We start from the raw sequence: 25,047 nt of genomic DNA on the forward strand, positions 1-25,047 counted from the left end.
GCGACACTGTGATTGGCTGGAGGGGTAAACATTGACTTTCCGCCCAGACACGTATGGCAAAACACAACAAAATGGCAAAATACAGGCTGGGGGGGAAGTTAATGACAAAATCACCACCATACATTAACAGAAGGCCAGAGGTGTTGATTCAGTGTTTATGAAATGTTTCTGAGTGAAAACTTAAGACCCCACCTTTAAAGTGGAAAAACAAAATAAACATGTATACAGTATATGATGTAAAACCAGCTAAACCCATGTGAAAAAGGAATAAAATTGCTATGAGTGTTTTTAAAATTAACCATAATAATAATAATGAACCATGACTATAACAAACTAGCAGGTTTATAAAAAAAAGTTTTTTTTTAACTGCGATGTTTATGATGAATGAATTCTAATCCAAGTGAAAAACACCAACAAAAAAACAACAAATTAGTCCCAATTCCCAACGTTTCACTCCTAGAACTCCACTATTCCTGCTCTGGCGCATTGAAGCTGCATTCAAGTACTTCTGCAAATGTCAAGAAGCAACAGCCAGTGAGAATAAAACCGTTTTGGGTTGTAAATATTTAATGAGTCAGTCTCGGAAAGCATTGCGGCAGTAATCCCGATAATGAGCGTTCCTGTTACAGTACAAGTGTGGATCTCTTCTTTTGCCATTGATGGCCAACTAAAAATCAGAACCTCATTGAGAATAGTGGGAAGACCTTGGATGCTGGCAGGTTTTAGCCCAAGAAACCACCAGTCATTGTGTTCTTGTTCCTACACAATCAGAGAAATGTACTTTTATAGTTGTTGTTTTATGTGTACAATGTACCCTTAAACCATAACAGCCCTACGGTGTACATACATTAGTATGCCTGAAGAGGTACAGTGCCTTGTTTCTGGGATGGGAACCTCAAATATGTTGGTTTTGGTACCGTGACTTTTGCAGATTAGCAATTTAGCCAGTATAATTTTGTCGCTGGAACAGGTACAGACAGCATCTCGGTAATAGTGTACATTCATGCACTTTAAGGGATACAATTAGCTGTCACTGGGGTGGTACCTTGGACGGTAGGGGCCAGTACAAGCCAAAACAGGAGAGCATACTTATTTGGTTCTGGAACAGGTACAGAGAGTAGCGCTGTAGTTTACATCAGTGTACTTGAAAAGGCACAATGTCTTGTAACCTTAGCACGACATTTACAGATTGTGGAACACACCTAGTACTTTTGCTTTTTTTTGGGGGGGGGGGGGTGTCTGGAACAGGTAGACAGTAGCCCTATGATGTTCATTGGTGTACCTTTAAAGGTGCTATAGTTTGTCACTGGGTTGGTCCCCTCTTTTGTACCCTTGACACTGTGGGTCAGGATCCTCTTGGCCCTGGAACAGGTACGAGATATAATAGCTTGATACTGTGGGGGGGACTTACTGTAACTAGACTTTTTAGGGCCTTAGCTACATGGGAGTCTAAAGACTTGAGGGACACAACTGGACTCCTTCCTTGTGGGTCCTTATGAATTATGAAAATTGGAGTCCAATCATACAGTGGGTCTTTCAGGATTATGTTCCAAGATTAGATCTGGACATACCTACTACTTTTTTGGGGGCTTCATTAGGAGTCCAATCATAGACACCATACCATGGCGTCTTTCCGGATCTGGAACAGGTACAACCAGTTACCTCAGGAGTTTTGCGGTGAAGACTTTAGGCCAGGTACAGAAACGGACTCCTACAATACACCTTGTTCCATCGACAGTCCTGACCCATACAAGCTCGGGCCAAAGACACCCTGGCTCAATATTTAGACCCCGCTAGAATTGGCCACTAATGGAAAAACGGAAGAGTGCTGTTACTTGTAACGGTTTTAGCTTAGTGAGTCATCATGGGAAATTGAGTTTTAGGGGTACCTTGGACATGATTTGTCACTCCAATTAGCTCACAGCGGTTTATAACGCGACAACTGCTATTTCCGGTGGGATAGTTGAGGTAAGGCGCGTATCATTGGGCTAATTTATGGCTTCATTTTAGCATAAAAAACTCGCTATAGATTTTTATCCCAAGTTTTTGGACGTTTAGTTTGAAATATCACTTTAGTGTCGGTCAAAAAATGCTCGTTAATAATTTTACAGTTTGTGACGCCGACCGTTTCGCATGTCGACTAATCCCATAAACAACACAGGAATCTTTTTGTCATCTCTGCAAGTCCATTGGTAGATTTCATAGTGTAATAAATAAAAGAACAAAAAATAAAAGTGACCCAGTGGAAAGTTCTTGAACTCGAGGCCTTCCTGCTACTGAACAAAGAAATTAGCCTTCAAGAGTAGGTAATTTCTCTCAAGAATCCCATGAGGCGTTTAATTTACAGACTTGGTCCCTGCAACTGGCTAATAGGTGCTTTTTCGCCGACCATGCGTGGTTACAGTATCAACTTCATACGTCCGTCGCAGGATTGGCCGTTCCTCTGAGAATCCCGGTTAATGTTTTCTCAGCTTGTATCAGTGCTGCTCCTGAAAACACCGCAGCCACAACAAAAACAGATACTTTAGCACCGGTGGGTGTACACCATGGAAGAAAGTCCATAAAAAAAATTATACGCACGTCTTGAGTGCTGTTGGGCTCCCGATGGGGAATTCCGTTGGCCGATTTGTGGGCTCCGTGCATCTGAAAATGAAGAACCAGGATTTATTTGAAAGGAGGCATCAATTTCAGGGGAGATCTTCATTTGTGTAAAGTATTTTATAAGGGCGGAAGACAACGTTTACGAACTTCACTTTAATGGGTTCTCTCAAATGTGGCAGACATTTATTTAATCAGCTGCATGCAGTACCAGGGGTTTTATTTGAGTAAGGCATCCATTTGAGAGGAGGCTTTTATTTGTACCAGGGTGGAGACAGATGCTGCGCTGTCCATTGATTGATGGACGGAGAATTATTCTCATTGGTGGAGGGCATTTATTACAGTTCACCTGGCAACTAACTTAAGTACGGCATCCATTCAAAGGGAGGCCACTATTTGAGGAAATATACTACATAGTGCCTTACCGGGCTTTTCTCCGGATGCTTGCCCATGGCCTGCACCAGCTGGTCCACCTGCTGGTTGTGCTCCAGGGCCGTCCTCAGAGCGTCCTCAGTGCTGAGCAACTGCTGGCGCAGGCGGGTCACCTCAGAGTCCAGAGCCGAGGGGTCCAGCATCGAATGACGGCGGTGGTCTGGGGAGAATCTCTCACGGCCCTGGAATAAAGGCACGTAAAAAAAATATGACGGAACGGGGAAAGGTGGCTTCTATTGCACTACCGCTAATGCCATATTGTGTACTGGGCTGCCCCTGGTTTCTCACCAGCATAAGGAGTTTTTCCCGTAGCGTCTTGATATCGTCCTGCAGTTTTTGCTCCTTCACCTTCCACTCGGCCTTGCGCATTTCACGGTTGAGGTCTTTTTCCATCTCACGAGAGTGGCGACGCGACTCCAGGAGCAAAACTCTCAACTCGTTTAGGCTCCTGGTGTGAACGAAGTACAGAGTCACCCAAAAAAACTTATTTGGATTCAGAAATATGGCTCACACATATAAATATTTAGCTCACAAATACCGACTAAACACTAACAGGTGGTTAACAGATGCTAGTACTTGGCTATCAGATGCTAACAGAGAACAATAGGCCAACATATGACAAAAAGATGCTAAGCTAAAATGTGCAACATACCCCTCTTTCTTCAACAGCTCATGGCTGATGCTGAGCAGTTGCCCAGAGGCGTCATGGGACTTTCTGGTCATGGACTCAAGCTCCGCCTCTATGCGCACCTTCTCCCGCGCAAGGGCTTCGGCCTTCCTTTCCCCCGTACGAACTTTTCCCTCCAGAACTGCCATTTAAAAAGTGGAAATGGCGGGAAAAATTTCGAGTTTGTCGAGTAAATACTGTCCTGTAACGTAGTTTGGTAGGCTTACCTCCAATTTGAGATTTGAGGGCTTCAACTTGAGAGGTGAGAGTGGAAACCTCTTTTTCCCTTTTCAGCAGCTTCTCCATGGTTTCTGCAAGGGAGACAATTGTTTACATCTTTGGTGTAACTGCTGTGCTGACTCAACGGGCTGTCATAAAAGTCGAAACAAGAGATACGTAGGGTACATTAGAGAAACGTTTGATTTGGCTTTGAACTAGAAAAGTTAAATAACAATCCTGTTAAACAAAACAGTAAGGGGAGCAATTACAGTAATTTAGGCCAGACTAGTTTGCTCCCTAAACGGGCTGTCGGACGAAATTGAAGTCATACCTTCTATGTTCTGCTTTAGCTTCTCGTCGGAAAGGTGGTTATCGCCGATCACCTATGACAATAAAGCGTTACACAAAACTGTCAAGCAGGCAGCGGATGCTAGTGTTGCTAGTTCACTCACGTTAGCCTCACGGCCGGTCTGGATGGCCTGCAACTGATTGGCCGTCACCCTCAGCTTCTCCTGCAGCTTCTGGACCTCCTCCTGGCTGACCTCCTGCAATGCCCGGTAGTCGGACACCTTGTTCTCGGATATCTCGAGCCGTTCCCTCAGCTCCTGGGCGCTTCGGTCGCGCTCCCATTGAAGCGCCTCCATCTCCACCATCCTCTTCTCTGCCCTTTGCAGTTTGTCGGCGGCCTCCGCCAAGGCCTCCCTACCGGTGTGATCCTTGGCCTCTTGGAGGCGAGCGCAAAGGTCCTCGCGTTCCTTGGTGAGGATGGCGGCTTCGATTTTGTACTTGGCCTTGAGGTTTTCCACCTCAAGCTGGTGCTCCATCTTCAGGCCCTCCAGGGCAGCCCGCAGCTCCTGGACGCCCTCTTGGCCCTCAGGGGTGGACTGGTTGCCAGAGAACGAGGCCTTCAGCTCCTCCAGGGACTGTTGGTGGCCGCTCACAAGAGAGTCGAATTTAGCCTGGGCGGGGATGAGTAAAAATGCTTTAGAATTTAAACCACAAACCAACTTATGGCTAGCAGATGCTAACACATTTAACAGATGCTAAGCTAACAGAGGCCTGTGTGCGGCTAACAAAGACCAACATATGATGAACATATGCCAGCACGAAGCTCACAGATGCTAAACATGTGGTTAACAAATGCTAAGCTAACAAAGGCAGATGTATGGCTGATGACCAACATACAATGAACTGCGAACATGTAGCTCACAGATGCTAAAAACATAGATGGCTAACAGAAGCTCATGTACAGCTTACAAAGGAAAACCTATGATGAACATAGACTAACACCAAACTCAAAGATGCTAAGGTAATAGAGGCCAAAATAAGGCTAGCAGATACTATGCTAACAGAGACCCATGTACGGCTAACAAAGACTAATCAAAACAAAGCTCAAAGATACTGAAACACGTGGCTAACAAATACTAAGCTAATAGAGGACAATCCAGTATATGATAGGATAGTGAAGGCCAAAATATGACTAGCAAAGAGGACTAACAGACGCTAACAGATGTTACGCTAACAGAGGCTGACATACGGATAAAAATACCAAGAGGGGCCATCGAATGGATGATCATATGCTAAATCATAGCTCAGAGATACTAAAAATGTGGCTTACAGATACTATGTTAAAATATGACAATGCAATTCATATATAACTTGATAAATTAACCAAGGTAATACATGGCAAATGGAGGGCTACCACTGGCACACAGATGCCAACACATGGCGAAAAGCTAACACAAGCCAACTAACATGATGAACAACCCTTTCCAGAAGTGACTTTCTTGCATCTTGTGATTGGCTACTTACCTTCCAGGCGTCCATCATGTCCATGTTCTCCTTGGTGGCCTGCTGGACCTTCAGCTTCAGGTCGCAGATCTCCTGGTTCTGTTTCTCCACCAGCAATTTCTGCGCCTCAGCCTCCTGCTGGCTCGCCGCCAATGCCGCCGTCGTCTCAGAGTTGGGCGCTTGGGCGGCGGCGGCGGGTACCGGCCCCTCGGCGGAGGAGGAGGCAGGACCCGGTAACTGAACCCGCAGGGTCTCCATCTCGGACCTGGTTCGGTTGAGCTCCTTCTCTAGCTGTACGATGCGACTCTGCTCCTCCACCGTGGTTTGCTGTGATCAGGAAGAACAGAGGAATATGAACTAGCAAATTTAGGAACACAATATACATTGATTACAAATACAATTTTGTGGACTCATTCGGCTCCCTGCTTGGATGGCCACAACATTAGGTACACCAGATCCAATGCCAAAGTCTATTAGGAATTCCTCACTCAGTTTTGTTGTTTGTACAATTGTTGAATTGGGAAGGTGTACCTAATGAAATGTCCCATGTTTGTGTATTGATTTAAAAAATGACATATCATATTAAAATTAAAACAGTCACAAGTTCTATTATATCTATTCTACATATATTTCTTTATATTATTTATAAAAAGTGATTTGCTGTATTTATGCTCACTCTGATTCTATGAGTATAATTGTTTAAAAAAAAATACAATTTATTATAAAATGTTTTTTATACTATTGATAAAGCATAATTTAATGTATTCATGTCACCTAAAACTTAGCCTAGAGCCAAGTTATTTTTTTTATTAGTACTGCAGTTTATTTATATTAAAAATAATTCTTGGAAGAAATGTAATTACTAAAATATTGTTGCATTGCAGTATGTAAAAAACAACAACATATTTTCTACTTAATTTGAATTCATTATTTAGCACCAAGCAAGCTCGTAACAGGACTGACATTCAATTTCACAGAAGAGTCAACAAATCCAAAGTACAGTCATTATTTTTCTGAGAAAGTCAGCGGCAGCAATGTCATTAAGTGTCATTTCCAAGCAAAGCAATCAGCCAAAAGAGAGGAATCTCTGCGTCCCTTTCCAAACATTTCAAATTGAATTACAGCAACGTGTCAGCGAGAAAGTGGAAAATTGTGAGAAGAGCGCAGCCACTGGCGGACCATCTACAGTTCAAGCATCTGCTCGAAACAAATTAGACCAAAAAGAAGTCCAGTTCTACTTTAAAGACACTACTTGATTTGTTTGAAAGATGTCACAGCATACAAGAGGAAACATAGTAAATGTGTGTAAGGTTAATGTGGCATCCAAAGCAAGATCACGTCTCGTTTTTTTGAATTTTTTGTCACCTTGGTCCTCTTACCCAACCCCAAGGATGCTGAGTCATGCTTGCATCTTCCCTGTTGGCAAAAACACACTTTACTGCACCTAAATCATTTTGGAACTTAACTAAATTTAATTTAACTAAATTTTAATAGTTTTTTTTTTTTTTCACAGCTGGGAGTCCATTTTTTGCACTAGGGACAAGGGGGAAGTGCCCACAACATCCACTAGGTGGGGCTGGAGAAACATACTAATCAGGCAGTAACAAAAAAACGAGCATGACTTTCAGGTCTAATAATTGCGTTTGCCTCTGGAGTTCTGCCTAGCAACAAGTGACATACCATCAAAAATTAACCAATCAATTCTGTACTCCTTTGAATTTGGCATAGCAACAAGTTATGCTAGCTGGCTAAAAACATCTTTTCAGCAGTCTTGTCTTTTACCTAATATGTGAGGCAGAGGGACCATAAAGTGTTATTTTCATTGGTCGTGGCCATGGAATTCTGCCTAGCAACAAGTGATGATTCAAATTTTGATTACCTCTAGGTCTCCTTTGGTGATGGACTCCTCTTCCACTCTGAACTGGAGGTCCTCCACCTTCCTGCAAACAACATTGGAATTATGCTAACATGCTAATGCACACTATAAGAGCAACACGCTACACCAAGTGCTGCTGTTTTGGTCAGCAACAGGCGACTGCTTCCAATCTTACCTTTTCTCTTCCTCCAGCTGATTGGCTAACTCCACCTTCGCTTTCTGCATGCCAGCCAACGCTGCTGTGACTTGTTGGAGGGCGCCCTCGTTCTCCGACACGTACTAGAGAGGATATGAGGTCAGGTTGGACAGTCCCCTTACAAGCTACATTATCCAGTGAACGTTTCCCACCTGCACGTGCTGCGACTTGAGGGCGCTGAGCTCCTTCTCCACCTCGCAAATGCGGCTGGTGGCTTTGGCCATGTCGGCGCGCTCCAGGTCACGCTCGGCCAGCAGCTGCTCGATGTGCTGCTGCTTCTCCTTCAGCGCCTCCTGCAGGGCGGTGGTGCCCGAGATCTTGCGGGCGTAACGCGACGATGTTTCCGTCAGCTTGCAGGAACAAAATCCGTTGTCGCAATATCAGCCAAGGACAAGAAAAAAACAATTAGGCGATGACGAGGAGATGCTGTATTTTTGTAGCCACTAGAAGGTAGTGTTTGACATTTCTGCTTGGCCTGGGATATTTTTTAAATATTTTAGGGGTAAATTATTAATGTATACAGAATAGAATACTCGCAGAGGTTAAATGTACTGTATAATATTTAATAATCAGACACTAACAACGCAGGACATGTTGCGGTACAATAAAGCTGACTTCTGCTGATTTGTGACATTATTCTTGTTTATCTAAATAAATAAATAATGGATCATTTAAATGTGTAATGTTACGGCAGTAATGATTGCTGTAATAGATTTTGTATGCCACATTAGGACAAAAAATATGAATACATTTTTTAAATTATACTTTCATATAAATATTTTCATATAATATATGCAATAGCTGGTAATGACACAGACTAAAAAATAAATAAATGACGCAATACAAAATTAGAATTTAAGATAATTTTTTTAAACAACAAATAAAACATGTACCTTCATAATTAGATATTTTTGGTATTTAAAAAGATGTACACTAAAAATATTTATTGTAATCATCGCATCTTTACTTTTTGCATTTATTTTTACATACAATGCAAAACAAATAATAAAAATAAAATATCTATAAAAATAATAAAAACATTTTTTTATTTTACAAGATTGATTTTTATCTCCATTAACCTGTTCAAATATTTGTTTGTTTTTAACATAAAGGGGGAAAAAAACAAAAAATACAAATACATTGATTTGATTTACATCACATTCTTTGGCACTTTTATAATTTGTTGTGCTTTCAAGGAGAATTTTCTGCCAAGTGTATTTCAACAGAATCAATGTCGTTTAATCACGGGGGACACTTCCCCATCACTCAAGCCGAGCATTCTTGCTTACGCTGCCATCTTTACGACTGACGGAGAATAAAGTTGATCACAAAGGCTGCCAGCAATTAAGCAAAGTAAAAAAGGGGCGTGAACCGCTGAGCAAAATCAATGCAATGTCGTCCTGTTTGATTGTTTTTAAGACACGGATGCTTTATCAGCAAGAAGTAAGGGACGAGCGAGTCCCATCCCGTGGAGTCATTCCTAATTACCAGGGTGTTATCTCACCAGGCCGGCACGGCTGGGTCGCCCGCCCACCGACGAGGCCACCGAGCTGACGGAGCTGATGGACGAGCTGCTGGGGCTGTGTGCCAGCGACGACACGCCCATGGCCACCCGCTTGCTCTTCTTGGCCTTGGCCGGGCTGGTGGACGGGAAGCCGATGCGGATCACTTTGTGGATGGGAGCGAACAGGCCAAACTTTGGGAAACACTGGAAATATCTGCAGCACGGCGGCGGAAAGAAATTGAAAACAATTATATTGTTTTTTTTTACAGTAGTGGAGCATATATACGCCCCAATCAGGAATTTAAGTCATCACCCCCACCCCTGTTTGGCGATTAGTTTCCGATCATGTCTTGGTTTGAAACGGCCATTTTAGTGCAAACAGACCAAGTGGGAGCAAAGGTCAGCAGCAGTTTTAACAGTAGTTTGTGGGGTTTGTTTTGTGCATACCTTGTACCAGCCACGGCGCCGTCGTTCTTGCCCAGAGGCTCGTCCAGCTCCACGCCGCACCACTCCCCCTTGGCGAAGTCCGTCTCCCCTATGTAGCGAATCACACCCATTTTGGAGCCTCCCACCTGACAAAGAGAGATGTTTTTTGTAATTAACGTTTGTACTGTTTTTGTATTTGTGTCAAATAATCTTTTAATTCAAATGATGAAATTAATTAAAGGAAGCAAAACTATAGAAAAAAAAAGTACAAACATATTTGAAAGAAATTAATTAGGAAAAAAATACAATATTTAAAAGAAAAACAAACGTTTTACCAAATACTGCAATAAAATGCAATAAGAACATAAAATGCAAAAAGCATTTGTGCAATTTTTATTTTTTGTTTAATACACGCATGTTGTAATATTTTCATTTCCCCCCCTCATATTCTGTCTAATATTTGGCTATTTTTCATTAAAATTATTGTAAAGTAACTGCAGGATGGCTGTGTTTTTGTCATTTTTTCATAATATATTTGCATTTTTATTCTACCAGTTTGATAAAAAAACAAAAAAAAAATACACTTTTGAACTACTTTCTAAAATGTCTGTATTTTTTGTAATCATTATTTATATGGCCTGATATTTCTAATTGTGTACTTCCAACATTTTTAGATATTTTTTCCTATTAGTATTTATCATTAATATTGTTTCATTTAATATTTGTAATTTTATTTAGAATTTCTGATTTAATATTTATTAAAATACATACTTAAGATTATTTTTCTACTACTTTTGTATGTTGATCAAATATTTTAGACTTTCAAATACATTTACCACTATTTTTTCATAAAATAAGAAAAGATTTGTTATCTAATGTATTTTATTAAATTGTACAATAGTTGTTGTTTTTGTTGTAAATTGTATTTTCTTTTTTTTTATATTTGTGCCATTTATTAAAAAAAAAAAACCTCCCCTTATAATTTGATAATTATCATTGAAATATTTTTGGTGTAATACTGTGATATTTATTCTTAGTAATTTAGTTTAGGCCAATCCATCCGTTGATCCTCACCAAAACGCGATCTCCAGCCCTCAGGTCTTTGTCACCGCCTTTCTTGACAGATCCGCTGTCAGACATGTTAGACCCCGACTCGTTTCCCGTCTTGATGGCGCTGTTGAGCAGGCCCTCTCGGAGCGGCGCCGTTGCCCGCTGCCCGACGAGGGCGCCGCCGCCACCTTGCAGGGTCTGATTATGGGCGCAGAGGGACTCGGCAGAGAGGCTGTCGCTCCCCTCGGCGGCCGGCTGCCGCGTGAGCTTGGAGGGCCGCGTGAAGATGCCCTGCAGGGGCTGGCATTCGAAGTAGCGGACGCCGCCCACCGAGCCGTCATTCTTGCCCAGGAGGTCGTTGAGGATGACTCCGGCCCACTGGCCCGGGGCGAACTGGGTCTCCCCGAGGTAGGCGATGACCCCGGGTTTGACGCCGTTCACCCACACCTGCTCGCCCACCGTGTAGTCGCCCGCCACCTCGTCGCCCTCCTCCGACACTTTGGGCGGCGTACTGGGCTTGACTGGAGCATCTGGAGACAAAGTTTATAACAATTAGTCCACTATAACAGGTGAATTATTTGAAGGAGGCGTCAATTTCAGAGGAGTTCAGATGGAGGATACATAACTGAAGCGTGACATCTGTTGCACGTAGTGTAGCTTGGTCAACAGAATTGTTACTCCCCGAGGCGTTGATAAAGGGAGAGGTGTTTATTTTTCAAACTCTGCAACTAATTGATGCACAGAGTCTACAGAGGAGATTCAAGTTTATAAGCAGTGTTGTTAGCCCATCCTCATTTTCCATTAAGTCGATTACTTATTTAAAACAAGGCATTCATTTGAAAAGAAGCCTGCTAATATCTATAAATTGGTAGTCAGGCTTGTCAATTTTGAGGTTTCTATTTGGGGACATTTATTAAAAGTCAGGCATTTATTTGAGGAGTCCTTTACTTGTAAGGTTAAAGTGAGACATGATGATATCCTGAGACAGATGGTGAAGTGTTACACTCTGAGGTGTCTTTTTCGGAAGAGGCATTTATTTGACGAAATGAAAAATGCAATCTACGGTGAATTTATTTTTTTACAGTGGAGCCACTGTGTGAACTTTTAAACAGTTGTTGTGAGCAAATTGACATTTACTTAAAGTAAGGCATTTATTTTTAGAGAAAGCACTCTACTCTCTGCAGCGACGATATGGGGACAATCTGGAGCCAAAGTTGAACAAAAAATTTGCATTGCATATATTTGAGGAAATGCGTTACACCGAGCAGTGTCCTTAACAGTGCAGACATTGTGCGCCTCTCCTCATCAATCCCCTTTGACCGTGTCGTGCCGGCAATAAACGCAATCTGTGTGTGTAAGCACGCAGCACAAGGGTGACTCTAATTGGTGCCGAAAAAGTGGGTCAGCAAGACGCATCTGCGATTAAACCGGCTACTCTTTGCCATTTTCAAACACAGACGAGTGGGGCCATGTGTAGCGTGTGTTTCGCTGCCGTCTCCAAACCACCCCAAGTTGAAGACCTGCCCGAGGCTTTGTGGCCCCATTGCTGGGGCTTTATGCCCCAATTGCTGCCATATGTTGCTGTTATTGTGGAAATGGCTGACAAGTCAGTCATCGATTTTTCAAAGTGTGTTTCCTGTTCAAACCCATCCAAAGAAACTCACTAGCGCCCCCCTAAGAGTTAGAAGAAAAAAAAATTGCGCAAGACACCAGTTCCACTAATCAACCCAAAATGAGGCGGACATGTCAAGTGTCAAGAACCATCTTTTAAGGCTGATTGGGGCCATGAGGAGGTTAGAGGACCACTTTATAAATAGAAAAGAAAACAGGAAATGGTCACCATCCAACCCAGGCCTTTGGCTCAGCCCTGATTTGTGTTGCCAAGGCGACACGTTCGTGTAAAAAGGGAGCCAACCCAGAGCCAAGAGTGGCAACACAAGCCTCCACTTTGACCATTGTGCTCGGGCAATGTGAAAACCCGCCATTCGCCCCCCCACCCCCCAATGCACACAATGAAACCTCCACAGAACTCCCTTCGCCTCCCAACGTTGACAGTAGACACACCTCTTGCCCGCCTCGGTTATTTACAATGGGGGCCGAACTAAAGATCGCGTTGGAGAATTATTTATGACACAGCTGGCTGGTTTTTTTTGTCGCGATTGAGCCATTCTTCATTTGGGAAATAAAACACTAGTTAAAAAAAACAAAACATTATGACCCTTTCAGTTATCCAAAATCATTTGGACTCCTTTGATACACACTAAATTGAGATTACCTGAGGAACATCAGGGTGCGGGCGGGTGTATTTTTTTCATATTAGGTAATGTAGCACATTTCGATAGTCCTGTTTACATCCTCGTCCACAGATCCCAGGTCGCGAACAGATGTGAGGCCGCATGCAACATTTCATGGATTATCTTTCTGATCCCTAACTGAGGATAGTGACGTGATGACGTGACGCAATTTAAGCGGCAAGACACAAACGGGAAAAAAATGACCCCTTGAAGGGCACGAGGAGAATCCGCTTGAGAAACCAGTCGATATGGGAGTATTCCGTGGTCCACTTGACTGGGACTGAGTCTCATATGCCAGGTTTTTGGATTGTGGAATCAAGCAGGAAGCTAACGTCAGCTAGCGTTGTTAATATACAATCCAACCTTTTTACAAAATGTACTCACCCTGTGGGATTAGTCGCCAATCACTTTAGCACTTTATCATCATTTAAACGACACAATGGGACCCATCTTTAAAAATAGCAGCCATAATTACAATGTCAACATGGCTGAATGTGATGTAGCGGCGATATTAACATGACATCAAAGCTGTAATTCAGTGGCTAACGTGTGGGAAGCAGCTGTGTTTACATTTAGCAAGCTGTGATTTATAAGGCGCTACTTGGGAGTCGAAATTCTCACGAATGTCTCGTTAAGTCCGGCGACGTTTTCTACTGTTTATTTGCTAGTTTAAAGCTAGCAAACTGAGTTTTCAGAAATTTATGAAGGGCAGGTGGACAGATTGAGAACAAAGCGGTTAAATCTTAGCGAACATTAGGCTTTGAATTTTTTTTCCGAATGCCCCCAAGAATGTGTTGTATGGAATTTGACTAAATTGTGTGAGCTTGGATAAAATGTCAATCAAAATACAGTGTTATTTGTGTTATTGATTGATTGTGTTATTATCTTAATGGTAACACGCATTACAAAATACAAGACATGCTAACAATGCTAGCATCAACTTCACAGTGTTAGAACCTTTTAACAGATGTTTGTAATACTCATAGGCATATATTCTTTATCCTCTGTGAAAAACGACTAATACTTGGCAGTGATTGTTTAGCATGCCACTAGAGGGAGCACATGCACCACTGGAGCTGCGGAGACCAGACAGGCCCATGCCCAAAAGTTTATTCTTTTTTTCTGTCAACCAGTGCATTGTTGAAACAAAAATTATATGGATACAAAATTGATGTTAAAAAGGTTATGCTGTAAAAGAACCAATAACCAAAGTTATAAGGGTAGTAAAATGTTACTAAAAAAACCAGCCTGTACAGTTAATAAAGGTTTTACGATAGTGACCATTACGCTGATATAACAAGACGACCATTGTAGCGCGCATCATGTGTATTCCGCGAAATAGCCTCACATAGCACAGCTGTGAGTCAGTAAACAGTGCAAACCACAGAAATGACGACCAGACGTTTTTCTTTTATTTCCCAGCGGAGGATGAGGAGGAGGAGGAAGTGACTTACTGTCTTTGGGGGGCACGGGGGAGCTAGAGGTTCCGCTCCTTCCCATCGGGCTGGAATGCTTTGCCCCACGCCCGGGGATCTTCAGTCCACTGGACTTGAGCATATTCATGGTTTATAAAAAAAAAAAAAGGCGGCGAAGGCTGGCGGTGAAGGCACTAAGCCAGGGGGTGGTGACCGTCTCCCTCCATGCTTTACAGCTGGAAATGCAGGAAAAGTTATGAGACAGGAAGAGAGAGTGGAGTTAAAACCAACAAAGTTAAGCAGACAGCAAGAAATAAACGTTAGTGGCCATCACTGAAATATACATGTTTAAACGCTTGGATGAAGATGACAGTTTTAGTTTTTAATGTTACAGCTAGTTAGTTGTTAAATGCTAGCTAGCTATAGAAAGCTAGCCAATAGATCAAGGCAGGCTAACAATCATCAATAGCTAGTTGTCAATTTAATACAACTCTTCAACGGTATTACAACTTTCTCATAAAACGATTTTTCCCCCTTTTACAAGTACAATCGTTTTCTTAGAATATGATGACTTTATGATGTCGTTTAACTCGCAAAATTAAAATTGTAACTATTTCCACATAACTTATACATTTCTCCTTGTATTACAATGACATTCTGTAAAACGATTTATTTTATCAAGTGTTGACTTAAAACTCATAATGTATTCATCATGAGAGCACACTTTTTTCCTATATTGTGGATTTCCATGCAAGTCATCCTAACTGCTCCATAATCTGCCATTTTCTCATATTTCCTCTGGTTCAGTCCCCCAAAATATTACAAGCACCTCTCAGTGTGATGCACTGCAGTGCTTCTGCAATTTCCAGCCTAATAACAAACACACAAGAGGTTGGTACACAACTAAAAATGATCATCATCATCGCCCCCACCCCCGAGTCCCTAATATTGTGGCATGTGGTGATGGCTGACACATGCAGGCCTATTAAATGGGTCAAGGATGATGCTAATTGTTACAAATGAAAGCCTCCACCATCTTGAGGCCTGCACCTGATAGTGCCCAGGAGGGTGGATGGAGAGGGGGGTAATGCGCACCTCCACAAAAATGCATTCAGTTTGATCCATTGTTGTGAGCCACAGACTGCGGCAAGGAAGAAAAAAACACCTCACCTCCATTTAACAAAGGAAAAAACCCAGAATAAATACTCACATTGAGTCACACAAGGGTCCAGATATAAAGGGAGCCACTTGGAATATTCCTCACAGGCAAAAGGGAGGATGCCACTCCCTGGGCTGGGGGGATGCAAATATGGATGCTTAGGGTAGCAGAAAGGGAGAGTCCGCCGCGTGGATACGTCCAACCGGTTAGCACTTAGCTTCCCGGAAGCGAGCATCAAAAAGCAAGAGTCCCCGAGGAGTCTTTTTCGCACCTCACTTTCCGTCTGTCCGACTTTTTCCTCGCGACACCAAACGCATCAGAAGCAACTTTTCTTTCTTCCCAAAAGGCGCCGCCCGTCTTTCCTGATTTCCTCCGGGGCTCTTCTTCCCCTCGCCCTCTTTCCTGCGGTGTTTTCTCAGCGGTGTTTTTTTTCTCTCCTCTTTTTTTGTTGTTGTTGGGGGGTCTTAGAGCTGCGTCCCCGTGACTGACTCAACCCACACCGGCGAGACGGAACAAAGGAGGCCGGGGAAGCAGAGCCTCCTGGGGGACGGATGAGATGACTACAGCCTGCCCCCCTCCTCCCACACTTCAAATGGCGCGCTCCGATCAAAAACGTGGGGATTTCAACTCGCCACCACCTTCTGGCTAATATACTCAAGTCACAACTTTACGTTTACAACGTTTGGCTTCATTTTCATCCGTCGCATAATTCGATACTATTATAATTTCAAAAAATGTAACACCGTCACATTAAATCCATACGTTATCTCTCATTCGCAGTCTTCACGTGTGCCCCGCTCAACCATTATCATCCAGTATAAGCACTAACAAAAGCAGTCATTTTGTTGACCAAATACGCCATTCTGGTATTAAACCCACGCCGAAATAAAACACAAAATTAAGAGTTTGAATAGGCTTTCATAAAATCGTGTATCATAAAATAATTCGTGCCAAATTGAATTGACTCTTAAAATGAAGACATTCGGATCGGAGTTTGGTGTGGGCGAATCGGTACATTAACGCGAAGATGTAATTATTGTTACGTGGGCGTGATACGGCGATTTTGTTCAGTGTTTCGTCACCTTACATCCGCCTGTCAACACTCAAAACATCCACGCGTGGTGAGGTTCATGCTCATATTTAACTTTAAGATTGCGTTATGCACTTCCGGGCCGGCGAGATTTAGAACGACCCGATTGGCCAGTTGTAGGCCTGAACGATCACGTGACTTGTCACTAACACCCGTAATTTTTTATTTACAATTATATATATATATATATATATATATTTAGGCGTTATTTAATTATATTGACCTGCTAATAAAAAAAAATGATTAATACAAATTAAAAGGAAAAAAACATTTTCGATGTCTACACTGCACAGTACAGTACTCGTCTTTTTAGGTGCAGTTCCTTCACATGTCTACTAGAGGTCAGCAAAAACCTGCAAACAGGTTGGTTGAATAACTGACCGGTTGCTATATACTGTAATAAAAGAAGGGTGAGGGGCACTAATCAAAATTTGGCATAATTCCATAAAACACGTTGATTATAATTCAATGAAATACGCAAATTACAAAACCAAACAAACAACATGCATTGAAATGTACTTATCAAGAAAACCACTACTATGTATTGTAGGTAGTTGTGTTCCCTAGTTAGTTATCTGGTAGCTAGCCAATTACTCACTACATACACAGTTACATGCAAAAAAAATTAGGGCCTCTTTGGATTCTCATTTTTGCTTAGGACCTTTATATTCCTATCAGAGCACGATGCACCACAAATACTTAGAGAAAAGGTTGTTTGAATTAAATAAATGCCAGGGAAAGTGACCTTGGTGCAGCCTAAAACCCAACTTTAATCCTTTAACAGCCAAAGAAGCAAAACTGCAGGAAGCAACATTTACAGTATGCCCTTGTCTCTAACCATTTTCAAGCAACGTGTTGAAATATTTAATTCTTTTTTTTTTTACACCTGACCAACCTTTGACATATAAGTAAATATGTTCTACTTGATGGATTGTGGCACAAATATTTAATATCACCCGACCACTGGTTAAATTTACCACACCTTCGCGTTTCATTACATTAGCAAAGCAATACTCACTGTCATGTGATGAGTCGGTTAGGAAAAGCGGTGTGGAATACAATCGGTATAACGGTGAGGAGATTTGATTTTCCGAAGAAACCAGTTGAATGAATCCTTGAGGGTTACTCTCACATGTTTGGTCTGTGTGACTGCATTATGCTGACCCCCGGTGGCCTTAGAAGCCAGAAGGAGCATCACAATGAATTGAATGTTCAATTCATTCATACAGTATTCTCGGCCCACTGTATTAGAGAGAAAAAGTTGGCTTTTTTTGGGGGGAGGGCATATTTTCAGGGTAAAAAAAAAACATGTTTTGAAGAATAAAAAAAGTCGTGTTGATGTTTTTGAAATGAAAGTGTTTTTTTTTTTTAAAGAAAAAGTTCAAGTAGGCTATAGTTCTTTATTATTTTTCCCCATGCATTTTATGTATCCAAGGGAAAAGTCCTAAACTGAAACAAAAAGCTTTTATCAATTTGTTGCAAAAAAATGGTATGCATACAAACAAAAATGTTTTATTCACGAATTCGACATAATTGTATTATTTCATCTGTATTTAATGATTTTTTTTTTTATCTTGTTATTTGAGAAATAATGAATGATTATTTTCACTCTTTTTTTTCATCGCAACATTTCCGGATAATAAGGTCCCTGTTCCGTTTCCCAATAAAGGCCTCAGTGTTTGAACCCAGTGGATGGAGCGCTCGCCAGCACTGCGGGATTATTCCGTTTTTTTTTGTAATCTCATTACGGCACCGCGTGAGGGCAGGAAAACTGTACGGTGAGGGTGGGGGGGGGGGGGGGGGTTGGCAAAGGTTGTTTTGTTTGGCCAATAAGAGAATCATTAACTGTCGCGTGTGTTTGACAGGAGGCGACGGCTCTGGTGGTGACACCCATCATCTGATGAGGATGAGGATGCTACGCACGAACACACATGCGCGCGCGCGCACACACACACATCCATTGTCCTGCCTTGCAAACCCACTTGCTTCCGAAAATGCATTAAAAGTCTTAAAAAGTGACTTTTAGTGTCGGGATGCAAAGGCGCAGTATGTTGAAGTGGACAGAATTTTTTTGATTTTTCTACTGGAAAAAGCAACAGCAACAGGAGCGACTGATTCACGCAGTGTGCAAAGTAAGTCTTTTTTTTTTTTTTGCCTCTCATACAGCATCAAGTTTTTAACTATAAATAGAAATGAAAGGTAGCCCACATTTTGATGTAAAGTTTATATTGGTGATTTTATTTAAAAAGATGAGGGTGATACAAAATCAGACAAGTGACAAGTTAACATTAACCAAGGGTGTCTTAACTTTTTCTTTTATATTTTTCTAATGTAACATTTCACAAGTCATATATGAAAATAAAATTAAACAATATAACGCTGAAAGATACATACGTTACAAGATTTCACATATCACAAAGGCCAATTCTGATTTTAATTTAAAAAAAAAAACGTTCACAAGTCGTATGGACAAAAAAATTTAACGATATAAGCTTGAAGACATCACAATTTCACATAACGCCAACAAATAAATAAATAAGTTGTGTTCAGTAATTAATTACTGTAATTTTGAGACATTTTCTAAAATGGTCACCAAGATAAATCTAAACAATAATTTGTAATTAGCTAGCAACTAATTGCTAGTTAGCAACACAAAGTTGGATAGGTATTTGCTAATCACTAACTAAAGACTATCAAATAGCTCAAGCTAGCTGTCGTTTTTTTATGTTCTCTCAAAATGGATGCGTCAACGTGTATAATTTGTAATGATTTAAATACCTCCATTTAGCTGCGATTTTTGTACATATTCTCAAAAATGGACACAACTTGTTAAATACGAGTTAGCTAAAGTAAGCAAGCGAACGGATCCAGTGTACTAGCGAGCTAGTTAGTTGCTAATTTAAAGTAAACTCTCTATTACCCTACAAACACACTTTGCTAGATAGTTAGCAACTAACTAGTAACTAATCTATGAAAGTAGCTTAGTAGCTTGTAGCCATATAGCTACAACAGCTACGATCTCTAAATAGATGCATTGACTATACTTTGTCACAAAAACCTTGTTAGCTAGTCAGATACTGTTAATTAGTAACTTAGTTGTACTAGCTAGAAGCTAACAAGCGACAAATCTGTAGTTAGCTAGTCAATTAGCAACAGTGCACAGTAGTTGTGATTAATGAGCAACTGAGTTTGAGGTTTCAAAAATCTTGCTCGCTAGTTAGCTTCTATTCATTGACATGCAGGTTAGTAATTTTAGCATATGGTGAGCCAACTGTGTCTGTTCTCACTTTTCATTTGTTCTTGTCACTACCCAGGCGTGTTTGGTTGCCATGGCCTCTGCGGCTCTGGAGCTGGTGGGCTTCTTCCTGGGCCTGCTGGGCCTACTGGGCAGCCTGGTGTCCACAGTGCTCCCCTTCTGGGAGAATACGGCGCACATCGGCTCCAGCATCGTAACGGCCTCGGGCAACGTGAAGGGCCTGTGGATGGCGTGCGTCCATCAGAGCACCGGAACCTTCCAGTGCGATACGTACAATTCCATCTTGGCTCTGTCCTCTGACCTCCAGGCGTCCCGGGCCCTCATGGTGATCTCGCTGGTGCTGTCCACCCTTGGCCTGGCCATCGCCGTCCTGGGCATGCAGTGCACCGTCTGCCTGGAGAGCTCAGGGGAGCTCAAGAAACGGGTGGCGGGCGTGGGCGGCTGTTTCTTCTGCGTGGCTGGCTTCATGACGCTGGTGCCCGTCTCCTGGACCACCAACAATGTGATACAGAACTTCTACAGTCCCAGTGTACCCGCCACTCTCAAGTTCGAGCTTGGTGACTGCCTCTACTTGGGCATAGTCTCAGCTGTGCTTTCTATGCTTGGGGGCGGCATGCTGGCCTTGTCTTTCTGTGAGGGACACGAGGGTGAAGGACATCGGGGGAGGCGGTATGGGGGTGGAGGCTACCCGTACCCGGTGGGCGGAGGCAGTGTGCCAGTGGTACGAAATCCCGCTACCATGCAAATGGGAGGCATCGGTGTGAACAGTCGGGGTCACACGTTGGTTCGAAGCGGTAGCGGGAGCTCTGGGGGAGTTCATGTGAAACCATTAGCGGCAGGATACGACGTCACAGGATACGTGTGATGTATTAATGTTCCAGACTGACTGTGATGTGTGAACGAAATAAATGGTGCCTTGTTTGAAGAGTGTTCAGATACTTTTGAGAGAACTGTAATTCAACTACTGATGCTATGCTGCTAACGTGGGTGCTAGCTAGGTAACATCTGTGGATAAAGCTACCCTGCCACCCATATAGACACAAAATGCTAACATAATACTAATGTGAGGCCTACTTGCCAGTGTTATCATGCTAACCAAAATGCTAACGTTATGCTACTCATTTAACCATATTTTCTGTGGCTTTTGATAAAACTAGCAGGCAGTTCACATCGTACCAACATGCTAACATTATGCTATTTACGTGAAGGCTAGTTAAAGCTTTGAGGTCATCCACCCTAAACAGAAATGTTATGTGACTAATGTGAGGCTTAGTTAATATGTCTCCCTGAACTAACCTACAAATGTAAAGTACACATTAAAGTCCATTAAGGAGCAACAACTGAACTACAAACAGAAAAGCAGACAAAAACAAACGGGCCGAAAGGATCAATACTGGATATGTGATGACTCAACTGAACTAACGTCAGGGCCCATATTTACAAAGACTCTGACTTCTCTTAGATTGAGAGCTCATAATTTAGGACTGGTACACGCATAAAGATAATTTGGCATTTTTTTTGTCAGACTCTGAGGTGTACTAACGTAAATTTGTACCAATAATAAGGGCAAACCTACAAAGGTCACATGTACATAACCGTTCCATGTACAGAGTAACATTCTTCGGAGGTGCATTCACTTGCTCATGAGTTCATGAGACCGTGGTCTGTGTTCTTGATCTTGAGAGATCTTGATCTATTATCTTTGCGAGGTGGTTGACCTCGTTGCTAAGCACACGATGCAATCTGAATGTTATGACGAGGAAAGTCAACAAAATTCAAATAATGTTCCAACATACCTTTTTCAGAGAGAAACCGAATACTTTAATGTTATAGCCCCACGTTCAGCCTCAGATGGCTCCTGCTCCTTTACCAACCCCATTCTTGAGTTGGAGGCTGAGACTGATGTATTGTCCGGATTGCGGGTCACAGGGGCAGCGGTGTCAGACTTCCCTCTCCCCAGACACTTCGTCCAGCTCTTCCAAGGAATACAGAGGCGTTCCTAGACCAGCCGGCATATCCTGGGTAATGGTAGGGGCCTCGTCCCGGTAAACATGCTCTGAACACCTCACAAGGGAGGCGTCCAGGCATCCAAACGAGATACCCGAGCCACTTCAACTGTCTCCTTTCGACAGGGAGGAGCAGCAATCCTACTCTGACCGGATTAGACACCCTACAAAGGAAACCGATTTTGGCCGCTAATACGGATCAACCGGAAAATCGAAAGCTACATCTTTAAATTCATCTTCATCTTCAACTTGACACGATGCATAAAAGTGAAATAAGGATTACAAAATGAAAATATCAGAGGTATGATGACAATGATGAAACAGTAAAGACATCAGACATCATGTGCCTCACTAACACCACAACCCAACTGAAAAGGAGACGAATTTGCTTGGACACATTTCTTTTGGTCTTATTTTTGGATGGACTCTCTTTAAGTGTGAGTATAATTTCAAAAAACTTTTGTTCAGAAGTCAACAGCTGTCATTTTGGGTGTTTTCTAGAAAAATGGTTGCCTCAACAAATGTTTATATTAGGGGTGTCTAAAATGTTCTCAAGAGGATCGCATACATAAAAATTGAATGATGCAAGGACCGCTTTGAAATTCTGAAACCACTTCCCATGTTTAGCATACCAGCCTTCTGAAAATAGGAAAAGGGTGAGAACGTTGTAATTTGACAAAAATTGTCAAACCTGAAATCCTAACCCATATTGTATTTGTGTTAAGACATTGGCCCAAAATTGGCAAGATTAATAACTTTCTGTTTTATAACGCTAGCTTAATGTTAATCAATTACTATTTGAAAATTTACACAAATGTCTACTTTAATTTCTTTTTTTAAAAGTCATCTCATTTGCCTTTTGTGGCATGTGTTTTGACACAGGCGATTTGTACTGTTTGTCAAAAGGCTTGCGGCATTTCTTGTTAACCACAGCTACCATGGAATGTTGCCAAAAATAAACACCAATTTGGCTGCAAATTATTTATTTATTTTTAGCTAGTTTTGTTTCCTTTGTTACTCAGTTGTGCTAAGTAGAAGCTAACTAGATAACTACCATCATAGGTTAGTTTGCTAGTTCTTTGCATACCTAATACAGGCTAGTTGCTAATTAGTTACAAGAGAGCTCATGACTTCACCATAGTATTTGTGGCTAACTCAAACTCCTTGTTTGCCCATTGATTTACAAGTTAGCATTTTTAGCATATGGATAGCTAACTGTTTGCGTACCCACTTTCCATTTGTTTCTGCGTCTCCTCAGCACTGTTCCATTGCAATGGCCTCTGCGGGTGTGGAGCTGGTAGGCTTCTTCCTGGGTCTGATTGGCCTACTGGGCAGCCTGGTGACCACGGTGCTCCCCTTCTGGGAGGTGTCAGTGGACATCGACTCCAATGATCAGATGGCCATGGACACCACCATGGGCCTGTGGATGGAATGCGTCCACGGACTGAAAGGGGCCACCAGGTGCTCCATGCACAAGTCCAACCTGAATCTGTCCTACGATCTCCAGATGTCCCGGATTCTCATGGTGGTCTCCCTGGCGCTGTCCACCCTGGGCCTTTTCATCGCCGTCGTGGGCATGCAGTGCACCATCTGGCTAGAGAGCTTAGAGTCGCCCAAGAGACGAGTGGCAGGCGTGGGTGGGTGCTTCCTTTTCGCCGCCGGCATCATGACGCTGGTGCCCGTCTCCTGGACAGCCAACAAGTTGATCTGGAACTTTTCCAACATGCACGCCACACTCAAGTTCGTGCCAGGTAAATGCCTCTACTTGGGCATAGCCTCGGCCGTGATCTCCATGCTAGGCGGCTGCATGCTGTTCATGTCCTTCTACGATGGCCATGACTGCGGAGGACGTCGGGGCGGCTACACGTACAAGTGTGACGGCGGCGGTATTCCGATGGCGGTGGCGCAAAACTCCAGCACCCTGCAAATGGGAGGCACCGGCATAAACATCAGGAGGCAGACAGGGGTTCAAAGTGGCCCCGGCAGCTTCATGGGAGTCCATGTGAAACCCATAGGGTCAGCATATGATGTCACACGATATGTGTGATTTCACGATACGTCGTCACACAAGTGATTTCATCAGAATTGATCAACGTTCCAGACGACCAGAGATGAATTCAAATGTTTAGTTTTGTTCATTGGAGAGTTTTGAGGAACTGTGGTTTCAATGCTATATGCTCTGAATAAAGCTAAACAGTCATCTGTAAACTATCAAGAAGTCAAACTATTTGGAATTTAACCAATACATTTATAAAAAAACATGTCTTGTGCAGTTTCTGTATACGATTAATTCACATTACATTTGAAAGGCAACCAGGCTCAATTTGGAGGCTACACTGCACAGGGTGTTGAGATCTTGATCTGAAACAAAGCCTTAATTCCACAAATTCCAGGACTGTAGGGGGCAAAAGCCCCCCCACGCCTGCCTTCCCCTCCTTTTACCAGACCCATTCATAAGAAACTAATTGTGACACTTTCTAATCCTATTGCAATACCACTCTAATCCCATGGTCCAATATTTTGGACCTAAGAACACTAAACCGAACCCTAACAACATCACCGTCTAGTGTCCAAAGGGAAAAAAACACAGTACTGTAACTGAAAGACCTCCACCAAGGCCAAACAAATCAAACCTGCATTAAAAAAAAAATTAATTTTAAGAAAAATTATTATATGATTCTTCTTATTTTAATATATAAAATATGTGTAATTGTTAAATTATCTGTAATTGTCTAGTGACATTAAAATATTTTATAATACACTAATGTTTTCTTTCTTTTTGAATAATGAATAAAAAAATGGAATTGATATTTGACCTTTATGGTAAACACTCTTTTTCTCCTTGCATGAAAATATTCATATACCCATTTTAAAATATTTTACTGTATTTATTATAGAAACAATCCAGTCATATATACAATTGTACTCAAGTTTACAAAACCTGTATGAAAATTTATAAGCACAACTATAATAATACAAAAATAAATTAGAAAACAATAAGCACAACTATAATAATACAAAAATAAATTAGAAAACAAAGCAAAATGTCAGTCTTGGCTATTTCTGAG

The 25,047-nt window shown here is 42.1% G+C and overlaps 4 protein-coding genes across 7 annotated transcripts in view; 2 read left to right on the forward strand and 2 right to left on the reverse strand.

Moving 5' to 3' along the window:
- clip2 (CAP-GLY domain containing linker protein 2) lies at positions 1-21,904 on the reverse strand. 4 transcript variants are annotated; one of them, XM_086057843.1, is made up of 18 exons: positions 21,770-21,904; positions 14,508-14,704; positions 10,784-11,289; positions 9,731-9,855; positions 9,284-9,497; positions 7,932-8,129; positions 7,759-7,862; positions 7,587-7,647; positions 7,073-7,123; positions 5,729-6,034; positions 4,369-4,875; positions 4,248-4,299; positions 3,925-4,008; positions 3,683-3,839; positions 3,319-3,478; positions 3,024-3,212; positions 2,581-2,643; positions 1-2,489 (listed from the first exon to the last, which is right to left on the reverse strand). In XM_086057843.1, exons 2-18 carry the CDS (start codon positions 14,614-14,616, stop codon positions 2,478-2,480), a joined length of 2,898 nt encoding a protein of 965 aa, XP_085913969.1. In that variant the 5' UTR covers positions 14,617-14,704; positions 21,770-21,904; the 3' UTR covers positions 1-2,477. The 4 variants fall into 4 exon arrangements, with proteins under 4 accessions (XP_085913969.1, XP_085913970.1, XP_085913968.1 ...); XM_086057844.1 differs by lacking the exon at positions 21,770-21,904 and adding an exon at positions 16,710-16,773; XM_086057842.1 differs by lacking the exon at positions 21,770-21,904 and adding an exon at positions 15,679-16,776 and having other exon boundaries at positions 2-2,489.
- On the forward strand, positions 15,905-20,898 carry LOC147160503 (claudin-14-like). The gene is made up of 3 exons (XM_086057851.1): positions 15,905-16,241; positions 18,583-18,849; positions 20,032-20,898. The coding sequence occupies exon 3, from the start codon at positions 20,047-20,049 to the stop codon at positions 20,836-20,838; it is 792 nt and encodes a 263-aa protein (XP_085913977.1). The 5' UTR covers positions 15,905-16,241; positions 18,583-18,849; positions 20,032-20,046; the 3' UTR covers positions 20,839-20,898.
- LOC147160504 (claudin-2-like) lies at positions 21,606-24,187 on the forward strand. Its single transcript, XM_086057850.1, has 2 exons — positions 21,606-22,416; positions 23,238-24,187. Exons 1-2 carry the CDS (start codon positions 22,321-22,323, stop codon positions 24,024-24,026), a joined length of 885 nt encoding a protein of 294 aa, XP_085913976.1. The 5' UTR covers positions 21,606-22,320; the 3' UTR covers positions 24,027-24,187.
- The window catches only part of rbm41 (RNA binding motif protein 41), a 7,743-nt gene continuing 5,448 nt past the window's right edge, over positions 22,753-25,047 (reverse strand). The window contains exon 9 of the mRNA XM_086057846.1: positions 22,753-23,900. The gene's annotated coding sequence lies outside the window, so the exon portion shown is untranslated. The remainder of the gene's footprint in view (positions 23,901-25,047) is intronic.

Source organism: Leptonotus elevatus, chromosome 16 (assembly GCF_054856555.1).
Source record: "Leptonotus elevatus isolate MCC_2025b chromosome 16, RoL_Lele_1.0, whole genome shotgun sequence".
NCBI classification, from domain to species: Eukaryota; Metazoa; Chordata; class Actinopteri; order Syngnathiformes; family Syngnathidae; genus Leptonotus; species Leptonotus elevatus.

What these genes read in the sequence shown, in the direction of transcription:
- clip2 (XM_086057843.1), bottom strand. Translation starts at nt 14,616, where the DNA reads ATGAATATGCTCAAGTCCAGTGGACTGAAGATCCCCGGGCGTGGGGCA. An exon ending in ACATGATGGACGCCTGGAAG is followed by an intron (nt 4,876 to 5,728) that starts GTAAGTAGCCAA and finishes ATCCCCGCCCAG; the next exon opens with GCTAAATTCGACTCTCTTGT. An exon ending in GGGAAAAACTCCTTATGCTG is followed by an intron (nt 3,213 to 3,318) that starts GTGAGAAACCAG and finishes CCTTTATTCCAG; the next exon opens with GGCCGTGAGAGATTCTCCCC.
- LOC147160503 (XM_086057851.1), top strand. Translation starts at nt 20,047, where the DNA reads ATGGCCTCTGCGGCTCTGGAGCTGGTGGGCTTCTTCCTGGGCCTGCTG.
- LOC147160504 (XM_086057850.1), top strand. Translation starts at nt 22,321, where the DNA reads ATGTGCCTCACTAACACCACAACCCAACTGAAAAGGAGACGAATTTGC. An exon ending in TGGATGGACTCTCTTTAAGT is followed by an intron (nt 22,417 to 23,237) that starts GTGAGTATAATT and finishes GCGTCTCCTCAG; the next exon opens with CACTGTTCCATTGCAATGGC.